At 40.4% G+C, this 23,803-nt stretch overlaps 1 protein-coding gene across 1 annotated transcript in view; it reads left to right on the top strand.

Moving 5' to 3' along the window:
• The window catches only part of LOC126365763 (calpain-12-like), a 126,083-nt gene that overhangs the window by 52,966 nt on the left and 49,314 nt on the right, over positions 1-23,803 (top strand). The window contains exon 4 of the mRNA XM_050008312.1: positions 17,940-18,143. Coding sequence (XP_049864269.1) covers positions 17,940-18,143 — 204 coding nt within the window. The remainder of the gene's footprint in view (positions 1-17,939; positions 18,144-23,803) is intronic.

The raw sequence follows: 23,803 nt of genomic DNA, 5'->3' as shown, positions 1-23,803 counted from the left end.
CTTAATGAAAAAGGATCTTTCTTTCTATGTATTCGCAGCACATTACACTTGTCTACATTGAGATTCAATTGCCATTCCCTGCACCATGCGTCAATTCGCTGCAGATCTTCCTGCGCCAATAGTCAGACACTTCAGCTGTGTTCTTGCATTTACGATACATACATAGTTCTACGAGTTCTGTTGATAAGACAATATTCCAACTTATCAAGCACTATATATGGAAGAAGGAAGATTGGGTTTAATGTCCCGTCGACATAGGTATCATTAGAGATGGAGCACAAGCTCGAAGGGTGTCAAGGATGGGGAAGGATATCGGCTGTGCCCTTTCAAAGGCACCATCCCGGAATTTGTCTATGGCGATTTAGGGAAATCACGGAAAACCTAAATGTCGATGGCCGGAGGCCGGTTTGAACCGTCATCCTCCCGAATGCGAGTCCAATGTGTTAACCACCGCATCACCTCACTCGGTACTAACAAGGGAGGATCCCCTCTCACCCCCATCAGATTTGGTGATAAACTGGCTCAGTGGATAACCCGTCAAAAACTGAACACAGATCAAGCATAAAAACAGCAAGAAGGCTTCTTTGTTGTGTGGTCATGGTGCTGGACTGCAAAGCGGGTGATCTGTGTTCAAATCTCCCTCGTGCCAAAGTTTTTTTTACGAACTTTCCATCTGCTCATTGACGTGTCTGTTCTCTTTCTGTAGTCTTGGCAACCATCTTACTATACGTTATTTATTGGATATGAGTCATGTGGTAAGAATGTATTACGGTCGCAAGTAAGTGTGATGAACAGTAGGAGCAGGCGAGATGCCGCTTATACCTATCACAGAAAGGAAAACAACAAATAAAAGGGTGTGAACTAAGTTGCAACTATGGAATTGAAGAGTCAAAACTTCCAAAATGGAACACAAGAGTTATAATACGTGTTACTTCTGTAGAACACGGGGAGGTACATACGTCTGCGTGTCCCCTTTCTCACACCTCGCTGTTGCAAACAAACGTTACACCACAACACAGACACAAATTAGAATACAGTGCATAGATACTTAATGATCGGACGGACAGTTCATAATTTTGTGAAAAAAAGGGGCAAAAGGGAGATCTGAACACAGGTCTGTCCCTTCTCCATCCGAAACTGTGACCACATAACCACGATGTCGTTCCTATTCAAACTCGCTCGATATTGCATATCTTGATCTTGCATCGTTCACTGTTTCTATTTTGCTTCTTTTTTCACATTCAGTACCCACTGGGAGATGAAGAAACTTGCACAGGATAGGGTAGCATGGAGAGCTGTATCAAACCAGTCTCAGGACTGAAGACCACAACAACAACAACAACAACAACAACAACAACATACTTCTTCCTCTTTTCACGCTTGACCTGTGTTCAGATTTTGACGGGCTATCCATTGGGCCATCCTACTATTGAATATGAGAATTGTGCGATGGAGAGTTTCCCCTATAAGCGTGAAGAATTAGGACAGTAAACAGTGTGTCTGAAAAATTACTTTGTCATAGTGATGATGTTGTAGGTTGCCAAGAGACAACAAAAATATTTAGAGATAATTATATTAGGTTTAGGACATAAAATACTGAAACGTCCCCTTAGAAAAATTATACACGACTGTGCTTAAACTGACACACAATATTTTTTAGCGCAACGCAATCTGACTTTCAGTAATCCCTACAAGAGACTGGCCCTGACTAACATTAACCTATACGTTTCACAAATCACTTACCTCACAAAAATCTTCGTTACTCAAGCTACTGCAATACCGCGAGCGCCACTACTACCAGCTAAATAAAAGATTCAAACTACGGAAGGCACTAACTACTGATAGGTATAGTTAGCAAATGAAAGATTTTAATACAGAACAAACAATGTATTTACCTTAGTAGTCATAATATATATATCACTTCATGACACCAATTCTTACAAATTTCAAAACTCCGCCATCTCTCTACCCACGCCCACCACTGCTGGCGCCTCACCTGCAACTGCGCAACGCTACGCACTGTTAGCATCCAGCTGCCGCTGCCCAACACTACAATGGCAGACAACAATGCAAACTAGCCACAGGCTGCGCACAGCACAATTCATACAGAGCGCTATGTGGCGTTACCAATAAGAAAACCTAAACATGCTCCCCACAAAAAATTTTTACAAATTGTTTTGGGCAGTGGCCAATAATGATTTGATAAAATTTTTCATAATTACTATAACAAAGATATCAAATGCACACACTTATTGATACAATGTTGGTCAGAAGCTAAAATTTTCTCACAGTCCATAAAGACAGTCCCGATCGTTCATCACAGTAAAATTGCAGGTTTTTTTTTTCAAAGTCTGAGCAATAAAAGAAATTGCACTTAGAAGTAGTGGATTTCTAAGCAGTCTTGCAGAAGTAGTATTGTCCTTCCAACAAAAGACAATGCTGACTCTAGACATGCAGACAGGTAATGGGCCACAGCAGAGTCAGTCGACATTGAAAACTATCGGTAGGTAGGTCATCACAGAGCAGACCCACTGTAGTCCTGGAAGAGATTACTATTGGTGGGCCACCAGAGGTGCAGACCCACTGCAGTACTTGTAGAAATAATGGTATTGGTGGGTCATCAAAGGTGTAGACCCACTGTAGTCCTTGTAGAGACGGCCAGCAGCCAACTGTTTGACTGTGCAGGCGCAAAATCACCATTGAAGAGTCTTGCGGATAATATAGCAAGTGCATAAGCCCCACTTGTACACTCACAAAAATTGTTTTTGAAATGTCCTTAGAACCAGCAATCCTGTTATCCAGTCCCTTACTGAATTATTAACACACGTGCAAACACTATCAGTCCCTACTTCTCACATATTGTCCATATACCATGACCAACAGAAACGTGTGTAGTGAAATGTAATTTACAAGTTACTTAATTCGATGAACTGGTGTCAATTACAATTTTATAACATAAGAATACAATAACAAAGGTACAAAATACATATTTAAAGAACATAACAAAACAGATAACATTTGCAGTAGTACAGGCTTTACAAAAGAATCGAAATAGCAAATACATCAGTGTTACAAAAATTACGACAGAAGTACATACATAAAAGACCAGAATAACTTTTGGAACAACAACTTCACACATGAGCATTAGAACAAAACAGAATAAATAATGTGTAAACATCTTTACAAAGTAAATAACATGTTATTAATGCAAATTATATTTGAGGATAACAGTATTCCTCATCATAGTGAATGTAGCTTAGTATTAGAAGAGAAAAAATTCTATGAAACAGTACACAGAGACAGGAAGAAAATAAATACACAAGGGTACACAAACACATAGTGGGATAACACAAAAGGACAGGGTTTGTTTTCAGGGTAACATTTGGTACTGGAGTCCAACCCAAAACTTCATTCCATAGATCGCCCCTCTTATTTCAACATTTGCTCCAGCCAAAAAAAATCCTATCCAAGCATGCTTTCTGTATTCTGTTCTCATCCTCTTTCAAAAATAGTATTCCTCCACTGTACACTATTTTTTTGGCCAAACCATTTTCTTATAGCTTCTCAATGCTTTTCTTCCAATTCATCATAGTTAGTTTCTTATATAGTCTACCCCCTCTTAATCTAACTTAAACCTAAACTAAGGGACGAGGCAATGCAGCAGCACAAAACAATTAATACAAACAACAATAACAAAAAATAGAAATTGGCAAAGCAAGCAGCAGTAAATGTAATAACTTATATCTAAACATGACAAACCCACAAGCAGAAAAAAAAATATTACAGTAAAAATGTTTAATACCTATGTCACATCTTAACACTAGAGTGATGCATCATGAGAACATACGCTAGCAGATAAGTTACCAAATCGTAAAAAAATTATTTTTGCAAATTCCTGTGAAGGGAAATGTCTATTTGTGCTCTCTTTTCTAAGAAAGTACATCATGAAATGATTCTTTACTGGGTCTGTAGACAGAAAATAGTGATATTAGTACATCTATTAACTTTTATTTTAACCAATGCTGCAGTGCAGATAGAAACTGGATATTAAACAAAATGAGCAATCTCTCAGCTAGAAAGACAATAGATATAAAATGTTTCTCATCATTTCATTTCAGTAAATATCATAAATTAAGAGCTTCACAGTGTAATCATATGTTTTCAAGTTTGGGCGTGTCGTATTTGCGATGCTTTCTGCAAAGGAATGTCAATAGCGAGGTTAATGGCCTCCTTTTTTCTCCACCTGTGCCTCTGAAAGGCACACACTAATGACTTTTTCTCAAGGCGGCTGGCAAACCTGGCCGCTCGCAACGCATTACGTTACGGTCACCTACCTTTCTTACCGAAATATTTACGACAGCAGTTTCCGCTACAGTGACAGTCTCATTTAAAAATATTTTCACAGGTTGAGAATTTGCGTTACAAACGTTTAGAAAATAAAATCCTATAAATATAAGAGCGTCCAAAAATTTTTCGACAGCATTGTAATACATTCACGCATGTACACACATTTCATAACTCCTAAAGTACGATTCTTGGTTTCCAACAACCTTTTTCACAAACCAGAGTCCCTAACCACTACTCATTATTCCTTTCCTTATTCGTCCACACTTCTTCAATATTTCATCATGACAGATACGTAGCATAATCAAATAACTCATATAGCATCAGCTTAAACATACATCAGCAGCATAATTCACATCGTCGTCGTAATAATAACATCATCACACCTCAGTCAAATCTCAGAAACGTCATAGCTTTCTCCAATAATTTCAAAACCTAAAAAAAATTCTCTGCTCATATCAAAAGTGTCATCTACCTCAAACGTACTTTAAAAATCATGATCTCATATCAAATACATCATTCAAAGCTCTCATAGTATCACAATGGTTCTGAAAAAGTATTAACAGTTAAATACAATTTCGTAAGAGTGAAGTAATCCAACTGTGTAATTGCGTAAACATCTGTCACTGATGTAGTAAAAAAAATTTGTTTCTTAGTTAAATAACCAGATAGCTGTGTAATTCTGTGTTAGAGAAATATGGTACCGATGTATAAAGTTGTAGAAGCAAATAACCATATTAGCTAGGGCTCCTTGTGTTTGCCAAACACATGGTACACAAAGTAAGCGTGTACCTCCCTGAGGATTAATGTAATTATATCCTCAGATGTTACAGATTACAGCAATGGAATTAAATGTATCACGGAAAACCTTTGTACCATTGTATTTCAATATCTTTGCGTACTGTAGCGCTAAACTGTGCGTCGTGTTGTAAGATAATCTCTATGGAAATGTCGTAGTTATCGTCCTCCGAAAGCTAAGTTCTACAGAAGTCAATGTACGTACCTCATGATAAACAAAAGTGAAATGCTTTGCGTATAGATATCGTAGTTAATACGCTTATTGCCATGAAGAAGTAAGTACTGTAATATAACGCATTGTTGTGCTACAGAAAAGGCTGTCTCATTGTAGCTATACCACAAAGTTACTACTAAAACATCTTTTGCTTTCCAGAATAATATAGAAAAACTGTGCAGATATAAAACAGATACAGTGCAAAAGCAACATTGTAAATTGTCAGTCATTAGTAGCGTCGTGATAAAATAGTGTAGCTATCACATAAACTAACCACTGAGTCATCTGGTATCTCACAGAAAGTACTTTAAATCCAGAATGTATTTTCAAGTAGACCAAAATGTTGCATTAAAATCTCATCAGCAGTACTGGTAAATGTTCTAAGTATGTCAGCCTTATAGTCGTTACGTAATCGTGCAACTAACAAGCAAGGATGTACACACACAATAACACTGTGACGTCTGTTCACTATAACAATGCATTCGTAATTTCTGTTTAAATATGTTCTCTTGGTTCTTGACTGGATATTTAACTTCAAACATGGTTGCATGTTAACAGATTCTAAGTCTGACAAATTGTACTAGTAGCGTGAAGTGAAAAATTTTATGGCAAAGACAAAGTTAAAAAGCAGATTATCTTTCAATAAACGGTTTTACATGTGAAATGTGGTGTAAACCTTTACTCTTCCTAGTACGCAGAGTTTCAACTTCAACGCAATTATCATGTGGTATACGTCGAATTCTGTAAGGTCCATTGTAAACTAGAAAGAATTTGTGACTCAAGTGTTTCTTCTTATGTGACAATGAATGAGCTTTAATGAGAACTTTCTGACCAATATATAATTTCTTTGCATTTGCTTTACCGTGTAATTTTCTCCTTTTGTCTGCAGCAGAACTTATATTTTTAATAGTCAAATCAATTATGTCTTTGTGTCGAAGTTAACGTGTATTCGGAAAAAGGTACAAGCTCTCTGATTCTGTTCGGTGGTTCTTTATTCTTCAGTACAAGAACAGGTGGTAAAGCAGTGGAGTCATGAGGCATTTCATTCAGCACGTTTTGAAATAAGTGTAAATATCTGTCCCAATGCTGATGCTTTCTGTGACAATAAAGTCTGCAAAGCTTATTGATTTCTTTCATAATCCGTTCAGACGGGTTACAATGTGGTGAGTACAATGAAATAAAAACAGATTTGATTTTATGGTTACGAAGCATGCGTGACCAAACAGCAGATCTGAATTGCGGTCCGTTATCTGAAATTACTTTACTAACGTGTCTAACTTCACGTAAGAAATTTTTAACAAAGGCGTTGGATATAGACCGTCCAGTGGCTTTACGTAACGGAGTGAAAGAAACAAATTTTGAAGTAAGTTCAACAGCAACTAGAACGTACGAAAATCCATTAGATGTTCTAACAAGCGGTCCCAAGAGATCAACAGCAGCAAATTCTTTTAATTTAGAAGGAATGATAGGAAACAATGGAGCACGATGCGAGACAGTAGATGGTTTCGCCTTTTGACAAAGTTTACAAATAGACAAGACTCTTCGAATTCTCTTTTCCATATTGTTAAAATGACAAGTTGTTCGAAGAATATGATAACATTTTCGTGGACCAAAATATGCATAGCTGAAATGAATGTACCAAATGAGTTTATTAACGAAATCGTCTGGAATGCAAAGTACCCATAGCTTGTCATCAACAGTGCAGCGTTTGAAGAGTATGTTGTTCCTAACCACATAATAATGCCGAATCTGTGTGTGTGTCTTTTCATGCCATTTACTTTTGATGTCTTTCCAAATCGGATCTTTATTTTGTTCATGAGCAATGTCCTTTAAAGATGTGGTGATGAAGTTTTCAAAGGCGACTTTCTGAATGTAAAGAATACTGAAATTTTTATCGAGGTTGCTTTCTGTGTTACTTTTCTCTAGCCCAGCCGGTGCGCGTGACAGTGCGTCCGCAAGAATGTTCTCCTTGCCGGGAATGTAGACTATTGTGAAGTGGAATTCTTGCAGAAACAATGCCCAACGTTTTAACCTGTCATGATTTAATTTTGAAGACATAAGAAATTGTAATCAACGATGGTCACTGTAAACTTTTACGTGCTTATCATAAAGAAAGAAACGGAATTTGTTAAATGCCCAAACGATAGCTAAAGCTTCTAATTCAGTAACGGAATAATTTTTTTCAGATTTTGTTAGCACTCGGCTAGCAAAAGCAATGGTTTTCTGAACAGTAATGTCATTTTCTGTGGCTTCTTGAAATAAATGGGCACCAAGACCGACTTTAGAAGAATCCGTGCTAAGGCAAAAATCTTGTGAGAGATCTGGATGAGCTAGTATTGGCGCGTTAAGTAGCGATTCTTTCAAAGAATTGAATTCCAACTGTGCTTGTTCGTCCCAGTTCCAAATAGTATTTTTTTCAGTGAGAGAACAAAGTTTTGGTGTAACTAGAATTTGCATATTCAGAAAACGACGGTAAAAATTTACGAGGCCTAGAAAACTGCGGACTTGTTTTTTTGTGGATGGAACTGGAATGGCTCTGACTGCTTCTAACTATTCAGGATCCGGCTGAATGCCTTCAGAAGAAATAGTATGTCCCAAAAACTTCACCTTTGTCCTACCGAATTCAGACTTTTCCAAGTTAACTGTAATTCCAGATTCTGCAAAAATATGTAACACGCTGTTGAGGATGCGATTATGTTGTTCCCATGAGGCTTCTGGTATCAGAATATCGTCCACATATAAGATGATGTGACGTTTTAAGAACTCAGGTAATATGGAATTTAGCCCGCGAATGAATGCTGCCGAAGAAATGTTGAAGCCAAAAGGAAGTTTCCGAAACTGATAAACGCCGAAACAAAGGAAAGCTGTGTATTTTCTACATTCTGGATGAAGTTCAATCTGATAAAAGCTGGATCTGAGATCAATGGAAGACAACACTTTTACACCATTAAAATTTTGAAGAAGTTCTTCCAACGTTTGCGGCCTGTCTGTTTCAGGAATAATGATAGTATTGATTTGTCTCGAATCTAAGACAAGCCTGATCGACCCATTTTTCTTCTCAACAACATGTAATGGATTATTGTATGAGCTTACTGCAGGCTCAATAATGCCCTCGTCAAGCATAGATTGTATTTCGGTTCTAACACGGTCCCTATAATGTGCTGTAATTACGTATGGTCTAACACAAAATGTAGTATGCTCACGAACACGAAATTGGTATGGAAATCCCTTGATTGTTCTTGTTTTGTAAGTAAAAACTGTGGAATGTGCTTGTAAAATCTCAAAAAGGTCCTGCCTATCAGTGTCATTACAATTCTCATTTTTTTGAATTTTATTCTGAATTAACTCATTAGTTTCAAATATGCCGTCGATATCATCCCTGTCAGTACTTGCAGAGTGATTGTTAGTGTCTAGTTCCGTAGAAAACTCCGAACTGTTGTCTAACAGAAGGTAAAGCCGATTAATTTCCTCGTCATGGTTTGAGAGCCAATCTTCAAATTTCAAAGCTATTGACTTACCTTCTTTCTCTAAACTTATTTCAGCATCGTGAAAGTTTAAGATTGCTTTGTATTCATTCAAAAAGTCTACTCCCAATATAATTTCCGTCGACAATAATGGAACAATAAGAAAGTTCATAGAGAAGCTGTGGCTTTGACAAAAGAATTCTAAGTTGGTTTGTTGGCGTACATCTACACTTTTTCCAATGACTGCACCTTGTAATTTAATCTTGCGTAACGGAAGTGTGGGGCAATCCTTCGATTTGCTGCATTTGCTGAAAGCTGTTTCACTAATTACTGAAATGGGACTGCGTGAGTCAAGTACTGCCGTAAATTTTACGTCATTTACAGTAATGTGAATCACAGGATATGCAATGTTGTTCTGTTTTACGTCCTGTTACTGGAGTAAGATGTCCCTAATGTCTTCCATTTTTACGTAATTACTAGCTACGGCAGCTGCGTCGTCAGTTTCATGCGTACGTTTTGTGGCTGCCAGCGGTATGAGTCATTGCCTATTGTGTCTTTCTTGGCGCGCGTCGTTATTGGGATTTGGAGACCTAACTTCTACAAATTCACCTTGTCGAGAGGGCCCTGCTCTGTTTGAATCCCGCCAGTTCTGCTGCAATTCAGGTCTGTCGTTACGATCATATCGTCTGTCGTCATGTCGGTAGATTCCATAGTTTCTTTCTTGTCGGTCACGTGGTGGAGAATTTCTCTCTGAATCGTAACTGCGCGCTGGACCGTTCGGTCTTAAGTTATTCTGTCTCCCTTGATAATAATTATTTTGGTTTCCATATTGTCTGTTTCTCTGATTGTCTCTGTGATAGTCATTACTACGGAAATGCGATCTTTCTCTGTAACTATTATTACTCCGCCAGTGGTTGTCATATGGGTGGTGTCTGTTTTGGTCACGATTTACGTTGTAAGAATAGCCTTGTCGTGTCCAGTTATTGTTTCTGTCGTCACGGAATTGCGACGGATGTGAACTGTAGTGATTGTTTACCTGTTTTCGCATTCCGCGACTGCCTGTGTCAATTTCTAATTCTTGTAAGAGTCCCTGAAAAGCTTCAATGTCGTCTTTGCAACGCCCTGCCAAAATAATATTCCTTAAATGTTCAGGCAATTTCATTATGCAAATGCGGATGAGTTCTGAAGGGCTATATGGGTTTGAAAGATATCGATTCTTATGCAACATGTCTTCAAAATATTTGACGAGACTGGAAAATTCAGATTGTTCAAAGTGTTTCATCATCATGATGCTATGTTTTACTCGGTCTTGTGTAGCTTGAGACCAATATGCTGAGAGGAAGGCATGATAAAATTCTCCTTCACTGTGACAATCGTGAATGACCGATCGCATTCTTACCGCTGGCTCATTCTCCAAGTAGCCACACATAAATTCTAATCTGTGCTCTAATGACCAGTTGGGAGGAAAACAATGAGAGAATTGATGGAGCCGCGCTTGTGGATGAACGTCGTTGCCAGAATTCTTAAATGTTTTGAATTTACGTGCAGTAATGAACAGCTTATAGTCATCGTGTCGGCGAGTAGCATATCGGTCATTGTTACGTCGTGTCGGCGGTTCCATCTCAAAATTCGGTGCACCTTGCCAATTTCTTTCATGATTTTCGAAATGCCCTGTGTTATTATTTTGTGGCTTTTCCGTATTTCTAAGTTCCTCTTCCCGTGTTGGAGCACAAGTGTCCTCTGAAATATATAATTTTTGTATTACCTGCGTCAACTGATCTTGTACTTTCCGGAGTTCTCTTTTGTATTGCGTATTAATTTGATTCTGATTTTGTTTGAATTTCTTAATTTGTTCATACTCTCTGTCAGTGATGGCTACAGGTCTTGTGTCATTCAGATCATCATCTACCTTTGCAGATAAATTAGTGAACTGATCCGAAAGTTCGGCTACTTTCTCCGATAGTGAACACATTTCCTCAGTGTGTTTTTCTGAACCAAGTTTCAGAGTGTCCATTGGTGTTGAAATCGAATCTACTGTGTCCTTTAAGTTTTCCTGAGTTCTTGCAAGTTGCGTAACCGAATCGGTGGATGCAACTGAGTCCATTTTAGCTTGCAAGGTGTCGTGATTTTCAGGACCAATAGTTTGCAATTCTTTTATGGCTGCTTCGTGATTCTGTAATGCGTTTTCATGGCGCGAAAAAATAGGTTGGAAATGCTCACAAATTTGTGTTTTTACGTCGTTACAGATTTTTTGACATTTCGATTCAATGTTATGTAACTCAGTTGTTAAATCTTCACGTGTTTGTTCAAGTGTGGTGTCTAACTTCCGAAGATTTTGTTCCATTGTGTCTAACTTTTGAAGATTATGTTCCATTGTGTCCAACTGTTGCTGTGTTTGTCTCTGATGTTGTTCCATTGTGTCTAACTTTCGAAGATTTTGTTCCATTGTATCTAACTGTTGCTGTGTTTGTCTCTGATTTTGTTTCATTTGTTGCATTAATTGCAATAATAATGTATTAGTGTCTGGAATCTGTTCCTCTATGTTTTTTGGCAGTGCATTTGCACCGGCAACATTCACATTTTGACAAGCAAAAAATGTGTCTTGACTTATTTGAGAAAACGGTGAGGACGCAAAACCTGAATGTACAGTATTTGCAAGATTGTGTCCTATCATTTCGGATTCCTGACGCGAGCTGTTGCCGACCGATCGGTCGGTAATGCTTCCCTGTTCACTAACTGTTTCACTGTCTACACCATTGTTTGCAGCCTTCTCCATTTCCCTATGTACAATTACCAAATTACTACTCTGAACATTAGTTAATTCATTACTCGGTGGCGCTAACACACTGCTTTCGTCTTCACTGTCATTTCTCAGTTTACTTTGGAGCCTAGTATTACGTTTTTCACACGCCATTATTGTCACAATATTTCACACGACAACACAAAAAAGCACAATTTGAAGAGCAAAAATAAGAGAACACATTAACATAGAACTGAAAATAATATCTAGTTAATTGGTTAATTGCAAGCGCAGCTGCGAAATACTTCGTGCAAAACTACATGCATGCCACAACTATTTTACTGCACAACAATGAAAGACTGCAACTACAAAGGAAATTCTCTCTATGATTACGCGCTAGCAATAAACAAAAGCTACACTAATTACACATAAAATTATGAATTCATACCCTTTTAGCATATGATGTGGTTTTTCTACTGTGTTATGTTTTTACTGTGACTGATTTCTTTCACAGTTTGTCATTTGAAACCATATACAACTTAATGTAGAGAAATTATTTAAGCAAAAAAAAAAAAAAAAAAAAAAAACGATTTGGAACCTGTTATGGCTATTGTCATTTTTTGCTTCAATAATTTGTCTACATTAAGTTGTATGTAGTTGCAGATGACAAACTGTGAAAGAAATCAGACACTGTAAAAACATAACATATCAGGAAAACCACACCATGTGGTAAAAGGATATGAATTCATAATTTTTTGTGTTTCTTCGAAAATCTGTAATTACGATTTAAAAGCTAATTTTTACATGTATACAAACAGTAAAGAACATTCCTTATGTTTAACAGCCATAAAATAAAAGCCCACTCATGATGCTGCAGCTGTTGTGAAACATGTTTGGAATAAAAAACAAAACTGTCTTTTGCTAAAGGCGGACCCCATGCAAAAAGATGTATATTGTTAAATCAAACTCGAACAAAAGAGCTTCAACCCCGAGATGATTAGGAGAGTAAGTATTTTCGAAGTTGAAATTTCCATCTAGTGTGTGTCTGATTGTTACCATTCAGCAAGTGAACGTAAATTACTGTCCAACTAAATAATTCCTCTGCATTATACAGTGTAGCGCATTTCCTTCATTATCTATGAGTCATGTTCCTCTTCGAAGAAAGTATTCCGCCCCTTTATAGAAGTCCAAGTCTGGTTTCTGGGGAAATGTTGGTGATCGTTTACTTCCCCTTTTCCCGATTACACTTAACTCTTAGACAATGCAATACTTTATCTATTGCTGCCAAGCTGCGGGAATTAATATCTCTTCTGAAGGAAAACTTGAATCTAGATTAACATAAGGGGGAAAACTGCCGTCACGATATTTGGAAGAAACGCTGCAAAGAGGTCGTGAACACGACTGATTTAAAAAGTTTGATGGAAGTCTGAAAGTGATGACAGGTGTCCATCGTTGCCATATTCAGTCATTTTGAAGAATGTGGAATGTGTTTCACACCTCTCATCCTTTCGAAAAGTAGAGGGAAAAAAACTGACACGCAAGACAATTTGTCAACATATTCTAAATAAATTTCTAGTAAAAAGTGCTGCTTTACTGCAAGCCGTTGTCGTGCGTGACGAAATATGCCTATATTGTATATAGCACTGACACCAATCGATAAAGCACGGAGTGGCCACCCACCAAACGCGGTATCACTCTTCTCATAGAAAGGTAGAGTATTTGCGACGTCTTTCCAACTGAATGAGAGCCCATTGTATTAACCCATGCCACAGCTTTCTTAATTGTGATATAGTACGTATCATTTCCTTTACTCAAATCTAAGAACTCAGGCAATAAAAAGATTTCCATAATCGAAGTCGATCCACAATGAACGCCACATAACTTCAAAATCTCCCGCGCTTTATTGAAAATTGTGGCATTCACACCAACAGACGACCGATCGTAACAGCAAGGAACACCGATATCACGTCACACCAAGATTTGTCCATAGCAATTGTGGACACGACGAATAATAGTAAGACATTGCTTGTGAAGTTATGTCCAATTCTTTATCAGGATCTATTGCATTTACTTCGGCTTGCATTTTTCGCACGTTACTTATTTTATTGCATGTTTTTTAGGGACTAACTGCCGTGGTTTATGAGTTTTAACCCAAACAATTTTCTCGAGAAATAAATGCCATATTTATAAGACGAATATTCACGAACAATATTACTATATGTGGACAAAAAAGCGCACAATGTGCATAAAATAGAATAAAAGAATCACTTTAGCAGCATTTGAGCATCGAAATGAATGGATGGCAACAGGTGATAATTTATTCTGGACCGGGAGTGGTACCGGGACATGCACACCAAACCCTGCCTACTGCAGGAATCCGAAATGTCGAGGAAGGGGCTGTTAGTGTGTAACCGTATGGGAAGTTGGGTCGGATGGCCGAGGTGGTTAAGGAACCGCTCGTGTTAAGTGGGATATCCTTTTCGTGTCCCGGTCAGGCAGATATTTTCACCTGTTACCATCGATTGATTTCGATGCCTAAATGCGATTAATGTTACTGAAATCCTTTGAATGTGCAGATGCGTTGCTCCTGAATACTGCACCAGTGAAACTGTCCTCTCCAATGAGGGTGTAAAACACGTTTCTGTGATGTAATCCAACAAATGGAAATTAAGAAGACGATGAGGACAAGATGAATGCAATGTAAACTTCCCTTTTTCGAAAATTCAGTAATATATTCGGAAAAAATGGTAATTGACGCTTTGTGGCCACAAGTACATGTCCTTAATAAACGAAGCTGGTTGCGTCGACAGTCCTTAAATCTGACAAGGTGGCCTTATGGACTGCTCTGCTCCCTTTGGTTTTCTTCATATGTATAGAATCGGGAGGTCAGTTATGCACATTAAATTCCTAAAGCAGTGTGACGCAATTCTAAAGAGAAAGCTTTAAGATAACCACTGTTAAGTGCAAAACATTCTTTTAATCCTTAACGGACGTAGTTTAACAGGTCTGTAATTGTAAGTTTGCTGGTTGGAATATCTGTGATACCACACTTTTTTACTTATATTTAAATTTCATATTTACTAGCAAAAGGAAATATTATTTAACAAATATTGAATCACAAATTTTTTAATCTCAGTAACATCTTATTTGCTGGGAACGTGTAGCTGAATGTTGCTATTAAGTCAGCCCAAACATGGCCGACAGCGGAAAACTTAACTCTTAGCTTAATAAAAGGTGACAGATTTATTAAGCACTTGCTTGACAGGGTAGCACAAGAACAGAAATGTGGCAACAGAATAAGAAATAACCAGTTACATTTATCGGGAGTGTGTTACAAAATAGTATCTAACTTTTGGTAAGTTCGGTGGTATTGTAAGTAGGCTGTTTAGGTTTTCTTATTGGTAACGCCACATAGCGCTCTGTATGAAATGTGCTGTGCGCAGCATGTGGCTAGTTTGCATTGTTGTCTGTCATTGTAGTGTTGGGCAGCGGCAGCTGGATGCTAACAGCGCTTTTATTTTATGGCTGTTAAACATAAGGAATATTCTTTACTGTTTGTATACATGTAAAAATTAGCTTTTAAATCGTAATTACAGATTTTCGAAGAAACACATAAAATTATGAATTCATACCCTTTTAGCATATGATGTGGTTTTTCTACTGTGTTATGTTTTTACTGTGACTGATTTCTTTCACAGTTTGTCATTTGAAACCATATACTACTTAATGTAGAGAAATTATTTAAGAAAAAAAAAAGAAACGATTTGGAACCTGTTATGGCTATTGTCATTTTTTGCTTCAATAATTTGTCTACATCAAGTTGTATGTAGTTGCAGATGACAAACTGTGAAAGAAATCAGACACTGTAAAAAACATAACATATCAGGAAAACCACACCATGTGGTAAAAGGATATGAATTCATAATTTTTTGTGTTTCTTCGAAAATCTGTAATTACGATTTAAAAACTAATATTTACATGTATACAAACAGCAAGAAACATTCTTTATGTTTAACAGCCATAATATAAAAGCCCACTCACGATGCTGCAACTGCAGTAAAAAATGTTACGGACACAAATAAAACTGTGTCTTGCTAAAGGTGGACTCCATCCAAAAATATATGTACTTACTCTCCTGCTTACAGTGTAATATAATGAGGTTTTTCTGCTAGAGGTGCCTTTCTTACAGTATTTTCTTCCAAGCAACGAAGAATAAAGATATACAGAGACTATGCAAACAATCCCGACAATACTTGGTACGATGTGCGGGACCCCAACTTCATCAGTTTACTAGGAGAATTCCAATCCAGAAATGTATGTTTTGGCGCCGGGTCATCGAAACTAGAGTATGGTTACGTCATGGTTACACTTGATGACGTGATTAATTATGCAACCCAGGTTCCTAAGCGATTAGGAAGTCATGAATCCAGGTACAATATTAACGTATAGCTAGAATAATTGGTGGCAAGTCAGTGGGCTATGTCTGTTGGCATTATGATAAACAGATTAAACCACTTCATATTGTATGAAAAGTTTGACGACCCTACTGGATGTGGGGCACCACGCGATCCTCGGGTAATGTGGCTGCAACTGAACGGGACTGCAGTTTACGCTGATGCAAATCTACGGCAGCAGAGCACTGCTTTGCTCTTGGCTGGTTGGTGGTGGGAAGTGACGTCTAAATACCTAGTGATGTCTGTAGGCTTACTAGATATCATGTGTTCTAGATTACTGTCAGATCATCTATAGACCAAAACATCTAGGAACGGGAGACAGACCCCATTCTCTACTTGACATCTATAGACCAAAACATTTAGGAACGCGACACAGACCTCATTCTCTGCTTGCAAGATGAAATTGATTTTAGAATTAAAATAATTTAAAAAATTGTGGAAACCATTAAGTTGTTATTTACTGTGTGGCTATGTAACATATTTGTCATTCACATAGCGGAGTCAACAAGAAGGCTTTAGTGGCGCGTTACACTGAGGTGACAAAAATCACGGAATACCTGGTAGTATCGTCTCGGGCCCCCTTTAGCCCGGCGTAGTGCAATAGCTCGACGCGACATGGACTCAACAAGTCGTTGGAAGCCCCTGCAAAAATATTGAGTCATGCTGCCCCTATAGCCGTCCATAACTGCGAAAATATTGCAGGCGGAGCATTCTGTGCACGAACCGTAAATTGGAAATTTATGGTACGGTCTTAAGGGACCAAACTACTGAGGTCATCGGTCCCTAAGCTTACGAACTGCTTAATCTATCTTGCGCTAAGGACAACACACAGACCCTTGCCCGAGGGAAGACTCGAACCTTCGACTGGACAAGACGCCGAAGACCGCGCGGATACCCCGGGCGGCTGCACGAACTGTCTTGTCGATTATGTCCCATAAATGTTCGATGGAATTCATGCCGGGCGATCTGGCTCGCCAAGTCATTCGCTCGAATTGTCCAGAATGTTTTTCAAACCAATCGGGAACAAATGTGGCCCAGTGACATGGCTCACCGTCATCTATATCTTTGTGTGGAAAATGAAGTCCATCAGTAGCTACACGTGATCTCCAAGTAGCCAAACATAGCCATTTACAATCAATGATACGTTCAGAGGGACCAGAGGACGCGGTCTATTCCATATGAATAAAGCCCACACCATTATCGAGCCACCATCAGCTTGAGCACTGCCTCGTTGACAACTTGGGTCCGTGGCTTAGTGGGGTGTGTGCCACACTCGAACCCTACCATCAGCTCTTATCAACCGAAATTAGGACTCATCTGACCAAGCTATGGTTTTCCAGTCATGCAGGATCCAGCCGATATGGTCGCGAACCCAGGAGAGGCGCTGCAGGTGATGTTGTTCTGTTGGCCAAAGCACTCGCGCCAGTCGTCTGCTGTCATGGCCCATTAACGCTAAACTTCGCCGAACAGTCCTAACACGATAGTCCGCCGGACGTCCTACATTGATTTCTGCGCTTATTTCATGCAGTGTTGCTTGTACGTTTGCACTGACGACTGTACGTAAACGCCGCTGCTCTCGGTCATTTACTGAACGCCGTCGACCACTGCGTTCTCCGCGGTGAGAGCTAATGCCTGAAATACGGTATCCTCGACACACTCTTGACAATGTTGACCCTTAAATATAGAATTTTGTAACGATTTTCGAAATGTAGTGTCCCATGTTTCTAGCTCCAACTACTACTCCACGTTCAAAGTCTGTTAATTCCCTTCGTGCGGCTACAAGCACGTCGTAAACATTTCCACATGAATCACTTGAGTACTTATGACACCTGCGCCAATGCACTGCTCTTTTATACGTTGTGTACGCGACACTACCGCCGTTTGTGTGTATGCATAGCGCTATCCCATGACTTTTGTCACATCAGTGTACACGACAACAGCTATGGAATCCTGCAGACTTGCTAAGGAGGCTGGTGTGTGCTTGTGTTGGACGGCAGGAGCTGGTGGAGGAGCCCCGGCTGCTGGACGAGGGCCGCGGCGTGTCGGCGGTGCGGCAGGGCGCGCTGGGGGACTGTTGGCTGCTCAGCGCGTGCGCCGCCGTCGCCCAGCGGCCGCACCTCCTCAGGAAGGTCCGCGCCGCCACCTGCCAGCGGCCACACACTCTCACACAGTACATACTAACTACGAGGCGTATTCCGAAACTAAGGTCAGGCGACCATTTAGCTGATGGGAGGCGCGAATGAAGTTCCACCGCCTCTCTAGGAAACTACTGCAGTGTTGGTTGGAGTCAGTAGTCGTTTGCCAGTGGCACATTGCAATGGCCGAGTCAATCACAGATCCTGCCAGTCGTGAAGCGCGCGGTGTGATTAGATTTTTGCTGGCAAAAGGATCTTTGTGACTCTTCAAGCTTTCCCGGCGGATGTGTTCTAAATAGTCTTCGCGGGTTTACCGCCGGATTACGTTGTGCAAATCCCACAATATTTCCTCGCAGGAACTGTCCGACATCTTCGAGTGGTTCAACCTTGCTCACACCGACGCCCCGTTTCTAGAACACGCGCTCGAAAATAGCGCATGCGCAGTGATTTGCCGAATTCAAACTCCTTCGGCCGAAAATCGCAGAGCAGCTCACCCCCGCTCTGCGTTTGTCAACAATGCGGCCAGACGTTACTCACCAACGGGCGTACTAGGTCAGTGTTAAGACGGGCCTGTTATCGAAGGATCTTGATTTTCGCGTCGTGATTTAATAGCAGCCAATGCAGAGTTCCAGGCTGTTCTCAGTTGAAATCCCATATCCTTGTTCATGAAATTATCGGCTGTACGGATAAGTATTGCTTCCTTAATGACGCAATCCCAGAAAGATGATGCCGGGGATAAAACTTCCGTCTTTTCATAAATCATACGATGTTCTGTATTCAAGCAGTGTTCCGCAATTGCCGACTTTTCCGGTAGACAAAAGGCGTGTATGACGCTGATGTTCATCGCAATGTTCTTGTAATGTGCGGCATGTCTGTTAGACTTACTGTATGGACCTGATATAATGAGGAAAGACAAGTAGGAAAATGGTGTAGGGAATTTCAAAATGGCTGCACAAATGTTCACATGAACAGAGGAGTGGCAGGCCCAGTATTCGGATCGACGATATCGTTGATTCAGTGAACTGGAAACTTCGAATTGATCGTTAACTGACGATTAACGGCCTGACTAATGAATTCCAAAATGTTGTTCGAACCTCACTTTACAGCATTGTCAATGAACGGCTTGGATATCACGAACCGTGTGCGAGTTGGGTTCCAAAAATGCTCAGTAATCATTACAGAGAGCAAAGAATGTGCAATGCACGACAGTGTTTGGAGCGCTATAGACATGATGGAGGTGATTTATTTTCCCACACTGTCGCAGGCGACGAGACATGGATATCGTACAACAACGCAGAATCGAAACACCAGGCAGTGCAGTGGCGTCATTGAAGTCCACCCAAACCAAAAATGTATAAGTAATCTCCGTTCTCGAATCGGAAAAAAACGATGGCTACCGTTTTCTGAGACGAAAAGGGCATCCTTTTGATTGAGTTCTTGGACCGTGCGTCAACAATTACAGCTGACGAATTCTGTGAAACGCTAACCAAACTGAGACGTGCGACCCAAAATCGACGTCGCGAGAAACTGTCGTTTGGCATCATCCTCCTTTACGATAACGCACCCCCTCACACCGCTGTCAAAACCAAGGAGAATATTCATGATTTTCGTTGGGAGCAGTCCCGACCTTACACCAAGTGACTACTTCCTCTTCTCGCGTTTGAAAAAGTGGCTTGGTTGACAACATTTTTAAAACGACGATGAACTGAACACTGGCGTTAACAACCGCTTCAATTTCCATGCGTCAGACTACCGCGGAGAGGGGCTAAAGAAGCTGGCGCAACCTTGCAGAAAATCTGTACACATGAACGGCGATTAAGTGAAAATGTAACGTTTAAATGTAACAGAATCTTACTGTCAATAAAAATCTTTTATCATAAGCTTATTTTTATGACCAAACGGACCTCAGTTTTGAATACGCCTCGTGATTAGTCGAGTCCGAACGTAAGACAATGAATAAAAATATATGCCTGAACCACGTGAAATTCACTGCCTGACAAAGAAAGTGAAGCACCCAGACGGTGAGGAGAAAACAAAATAAAATTTCACGGGTTGAGAGGGTACGGAATGCTATTTCAGACATTACAAAATGGTGTCAAATTTTTCTGTACAAGCCCATTTATCAATACGACTTTGCACCCCCTCTGGCCTAGATGCATGCACTGATTCGGCTGTTAAGAGTGTCATAACGGCATTATACCCTCTCCCGAGTCAAGCTGGCCGACTACTGTTGTAACTGGTACTTGATATCCCAGATACTGCAACTGGAATGGAGTAAACGTCCGAGCTGGTTCCACAGCTATTCGGGGGACACATTTGTGTAGTGATGTTAATGGCAGTCTGGGACTGCTATTCCCTGGTCCGGCTCTTTGTAGTCCCTGACCAATGATGTGGGATAACACAGAATGTAGTACGGAGCCCATTGCTTGTTCTCATAAGGCAGGCACACATGTGAAAGAGTTACGATGTGCTTGGTCCATAATACTGTCATTCTCCCATGTGGTGCTCGGACGTGGTCTCAGGAACCTTGATGAAGATTACGCTTGCTCTCACGTTCCCATGCGGTTCAATACTGAGCCACTGCTAGATACGCATGCGCTAGAAATCTGGATACTGCACTATGTGACCAGCCGGCCAAAAGAAGACCTACAGTGACGCCCTTTTAAAGTCTGTCAAGCGCTGATAACGCAGTCACACACTTATACGCGGCATATCCGTGTCCTTCACAGAGATCATTCAACGTTTTACTGATTAATGCACATTGGTGGCCGTTCTAATTGTTACTGAGAACCGCTGCTCTTATCACTTACGTACCCGACGATGGTGTATATTGTGTGCGAAGTTATATTGACTACACGCCGTTTCTTTTTGGAGCATCGCTTTTTTTGCCAGGCAATGGAAATAACGTGGCCACCAGACTGGTGACGAAACACAAAGATACTACTAGCCTTCTACTCTTTTCGCCCTGTAGTTCTCTCAAAAACCAGAAATCATATTTTTGATGGCTGAAATGTCGATTACGGCTGCATAGTATTTAATTTTCTACGCCTCTTCGGGTAACAGCCACCTACCCATCTTCGTCGGCTTGTGGCCCGATTCCGTCCCGACATAGCAAATTAAAAATAAATCCTATGCAACAGATGTCGCTACATTAGCCATCAAAAATATGGTTTTTCAATAGCGATAGTCGCACACGAATCGACCAACATTCACGTATTATGCAAGCTGCCCTTAACCACCCACGACTGTAATGACTTCATTGACGACGAGTAGTTAAACTCTAATCTTCCTTCTTTCCTGCTTCTTTACCCATCCTTCCCTATCTTTCAGACTTCGACATTTTTCCCTATGAAACGGTATGAGGACATTGTTTGCTATGCTCCTGGAAAACAACGTCTGCATATGCTAGAAATATTTTTGTAGATTTTCTGTTCAACATTAAAAATATGCAGGATTCCATTAATACAAATAAAGAATGCTCAAGGCTGTATTTTATTAAGAACTCATACATTTAGTTACAGTTCAGAATTGGAGTAGTAGAACATCGAAATGCATGCTGCTTCTATGACCTTCAGAAAATGAAAGGCGACTATCTCATTTTCATCAGATAAAAGAAGAAAGCGGCAGCAGCGATATAACTGCTATAAGACAGCATACTACCCGATAAATATAATGAAACAACTTAACCTCCTGTAAAACTAAACAGAAGAAACCCTGTTGCTGATGTGGGAGTCGTATATATCACAACCTATAGACAGATTGTCTTGAACAACAATTTAAGTATCTTGGTTACATTCCTGTAGTAATCCCGAAATCACACATAGAATTGATAACAGGGTTGTCGGAAATTATCTTTTGAAAGAATATCCACTCTAGTAGCACCGGCCGTCGCAGTTGAAGAAGGAGTTATGCTGAGCGGATGACACGTGCTCAATAGCGGAGGGATTTGATAAGAACGGTCGCAAAGGGCGTTACCAAATGCCATGGACATTGTGCGAGTTAAGGCCATGGGCATAGCCCTCACAATGCTGAAACTGCTACAACATAAATTAGATTATATTCTTGTTGGGTCTGCAGGCGGATCACGCAATCATCTCAACATATCTTCAAAAATAGTAAGAATTTTAAAAATATATATCAAAAGTGTATTTATTACGCCATCCAAGATTAGATTGTCCCTCAGCCCAATAAAAGATGACTTATGATTGAGGAAACCCAGTGTTTATAAAAGTCTCCTGCCATTGTGAGATTGGTCAGGCAATTCGCGCCGTTCAACAGAGATGAACTGAGCAGCATCACCACAAGCTTTTGATACGGCCTCAGAAATCTGCAGTGGCGGAGCACCGTCTTACCGAGCGAACAAAATGTTGTATGATAAGACACAACGGTTGCTCATGCGTCCCACTGTTTGGACCGTTTTTTAAAAGAAGCGATCGAAATTAGACTGACATACCGCATTACAAATAGAGAGAAGGGTTACCCTTTAAGCACGATTTGGAACCTTGCTTCACCTGAAAATTAGAAAATAAACGTCGTTGACTCGGACGGTACATTATTTTAACAGTACTGCTCATTAGGGATTCACAGTATCTTCCCTTCTTTCACCTGCGTTAGAGGACAGCAGGGACGGTTTCTGGCGCCCAAGGTGTTGGCCTTGCGTGACGTTCACTCTAAATAATAAAAACGACTGGCCTCGAAGGAATTATTCGAATGGAACGGAGCTCGGTAGAAGTGATGTACATGTACATGTGCAGACAAACTGAGCAGGTCAGTAACACGTCTGTCCACCCCTGGCCGTTATGCAGGCATTTATTCGGCTTGGCATTGGTTGATAGAGTTTTTGGATGTCTTCCTGAGCGGTTTTGTGAGAAATTCTGTCCTATTGGCGCGTTAGATCCTCAAAATCCCGATCTGGCGCAAAGCTCTGCCCGTAATGCTCCGAATATCCTCAACTGGGGAGAGGTCGGCAACCTGGCGGGCTAGGTATTGGAAAGCATGAAAAAAAGCTGCAGAAACCTCCCTAAAATGTAAGCTCAGGATGGCTTTCCATGAAGGACAAAAAATGGTTGTAGAATGTCGTCTACGTAACGCTGTGGTGTGCCGCGGATGAAAACCAAAAATTTCTGCATGAAATGAAATGACACCCAAGACCACCAGTCCTGGTTGTCGCGGCCTTTGGCGAGCGACAGTCAGACTGGTTCCCACCGCTGTGCATGGCGTCTCCAGACACGTCTTCACTGGTCATCGGGACTCTGTTCGAAGCGGGACTCATCACTGAAGACAATTCTACTTCAGTCAATGGCAATTCCCGGTCGAATGTGCCCAACACCACTGCTAATGGGCTTGCTGGCGTACAGATATCAATCGCAGTCGGGTAGTTGGTGCAAGGAGCACCGTGGGCTCAGACCTATTTCTGTGAACCGCCTATTATTGCTCCTTTTAATCCCTAGGGCACCATTTAATGCGGGGCTCTGAGTGCCTCTCTGACCATCGCTCGGTACTCATTTTCTGTCGTCTCTCTAGATCGACCCTTCTTGACGCTGTGTTCGACCGTTGTTCACCCATTCCTGCCAACATCGTCTGATAGTACCATCGCTCCTACTGAAATTTTGAGTGATTCGCAGACTACTCCAACCGGCTTATTTGAGCCCAAT

This window comes from Schistocerca gregaria, chromosome 1 (assembly GCF_023897955.1).
Source record: "Schistocerca gregaria isolate iqSchGreg1 chromosome 1, iqSchGreg1.2, whole genome shotgun sequence".
In the NCBI taxonomy this organism is placed as follows: Eukaryota; Metazoa; Arthropoda; class Insecta; order Orthoptera; family Acrididae; genus Schistocerca; species Schistocerca gregaria.
The sequence above is the reverse complement of the archived record's forward strand: the minus strand, read 5'-3'. Positions and strand labels throughout refer to the sequence as shown.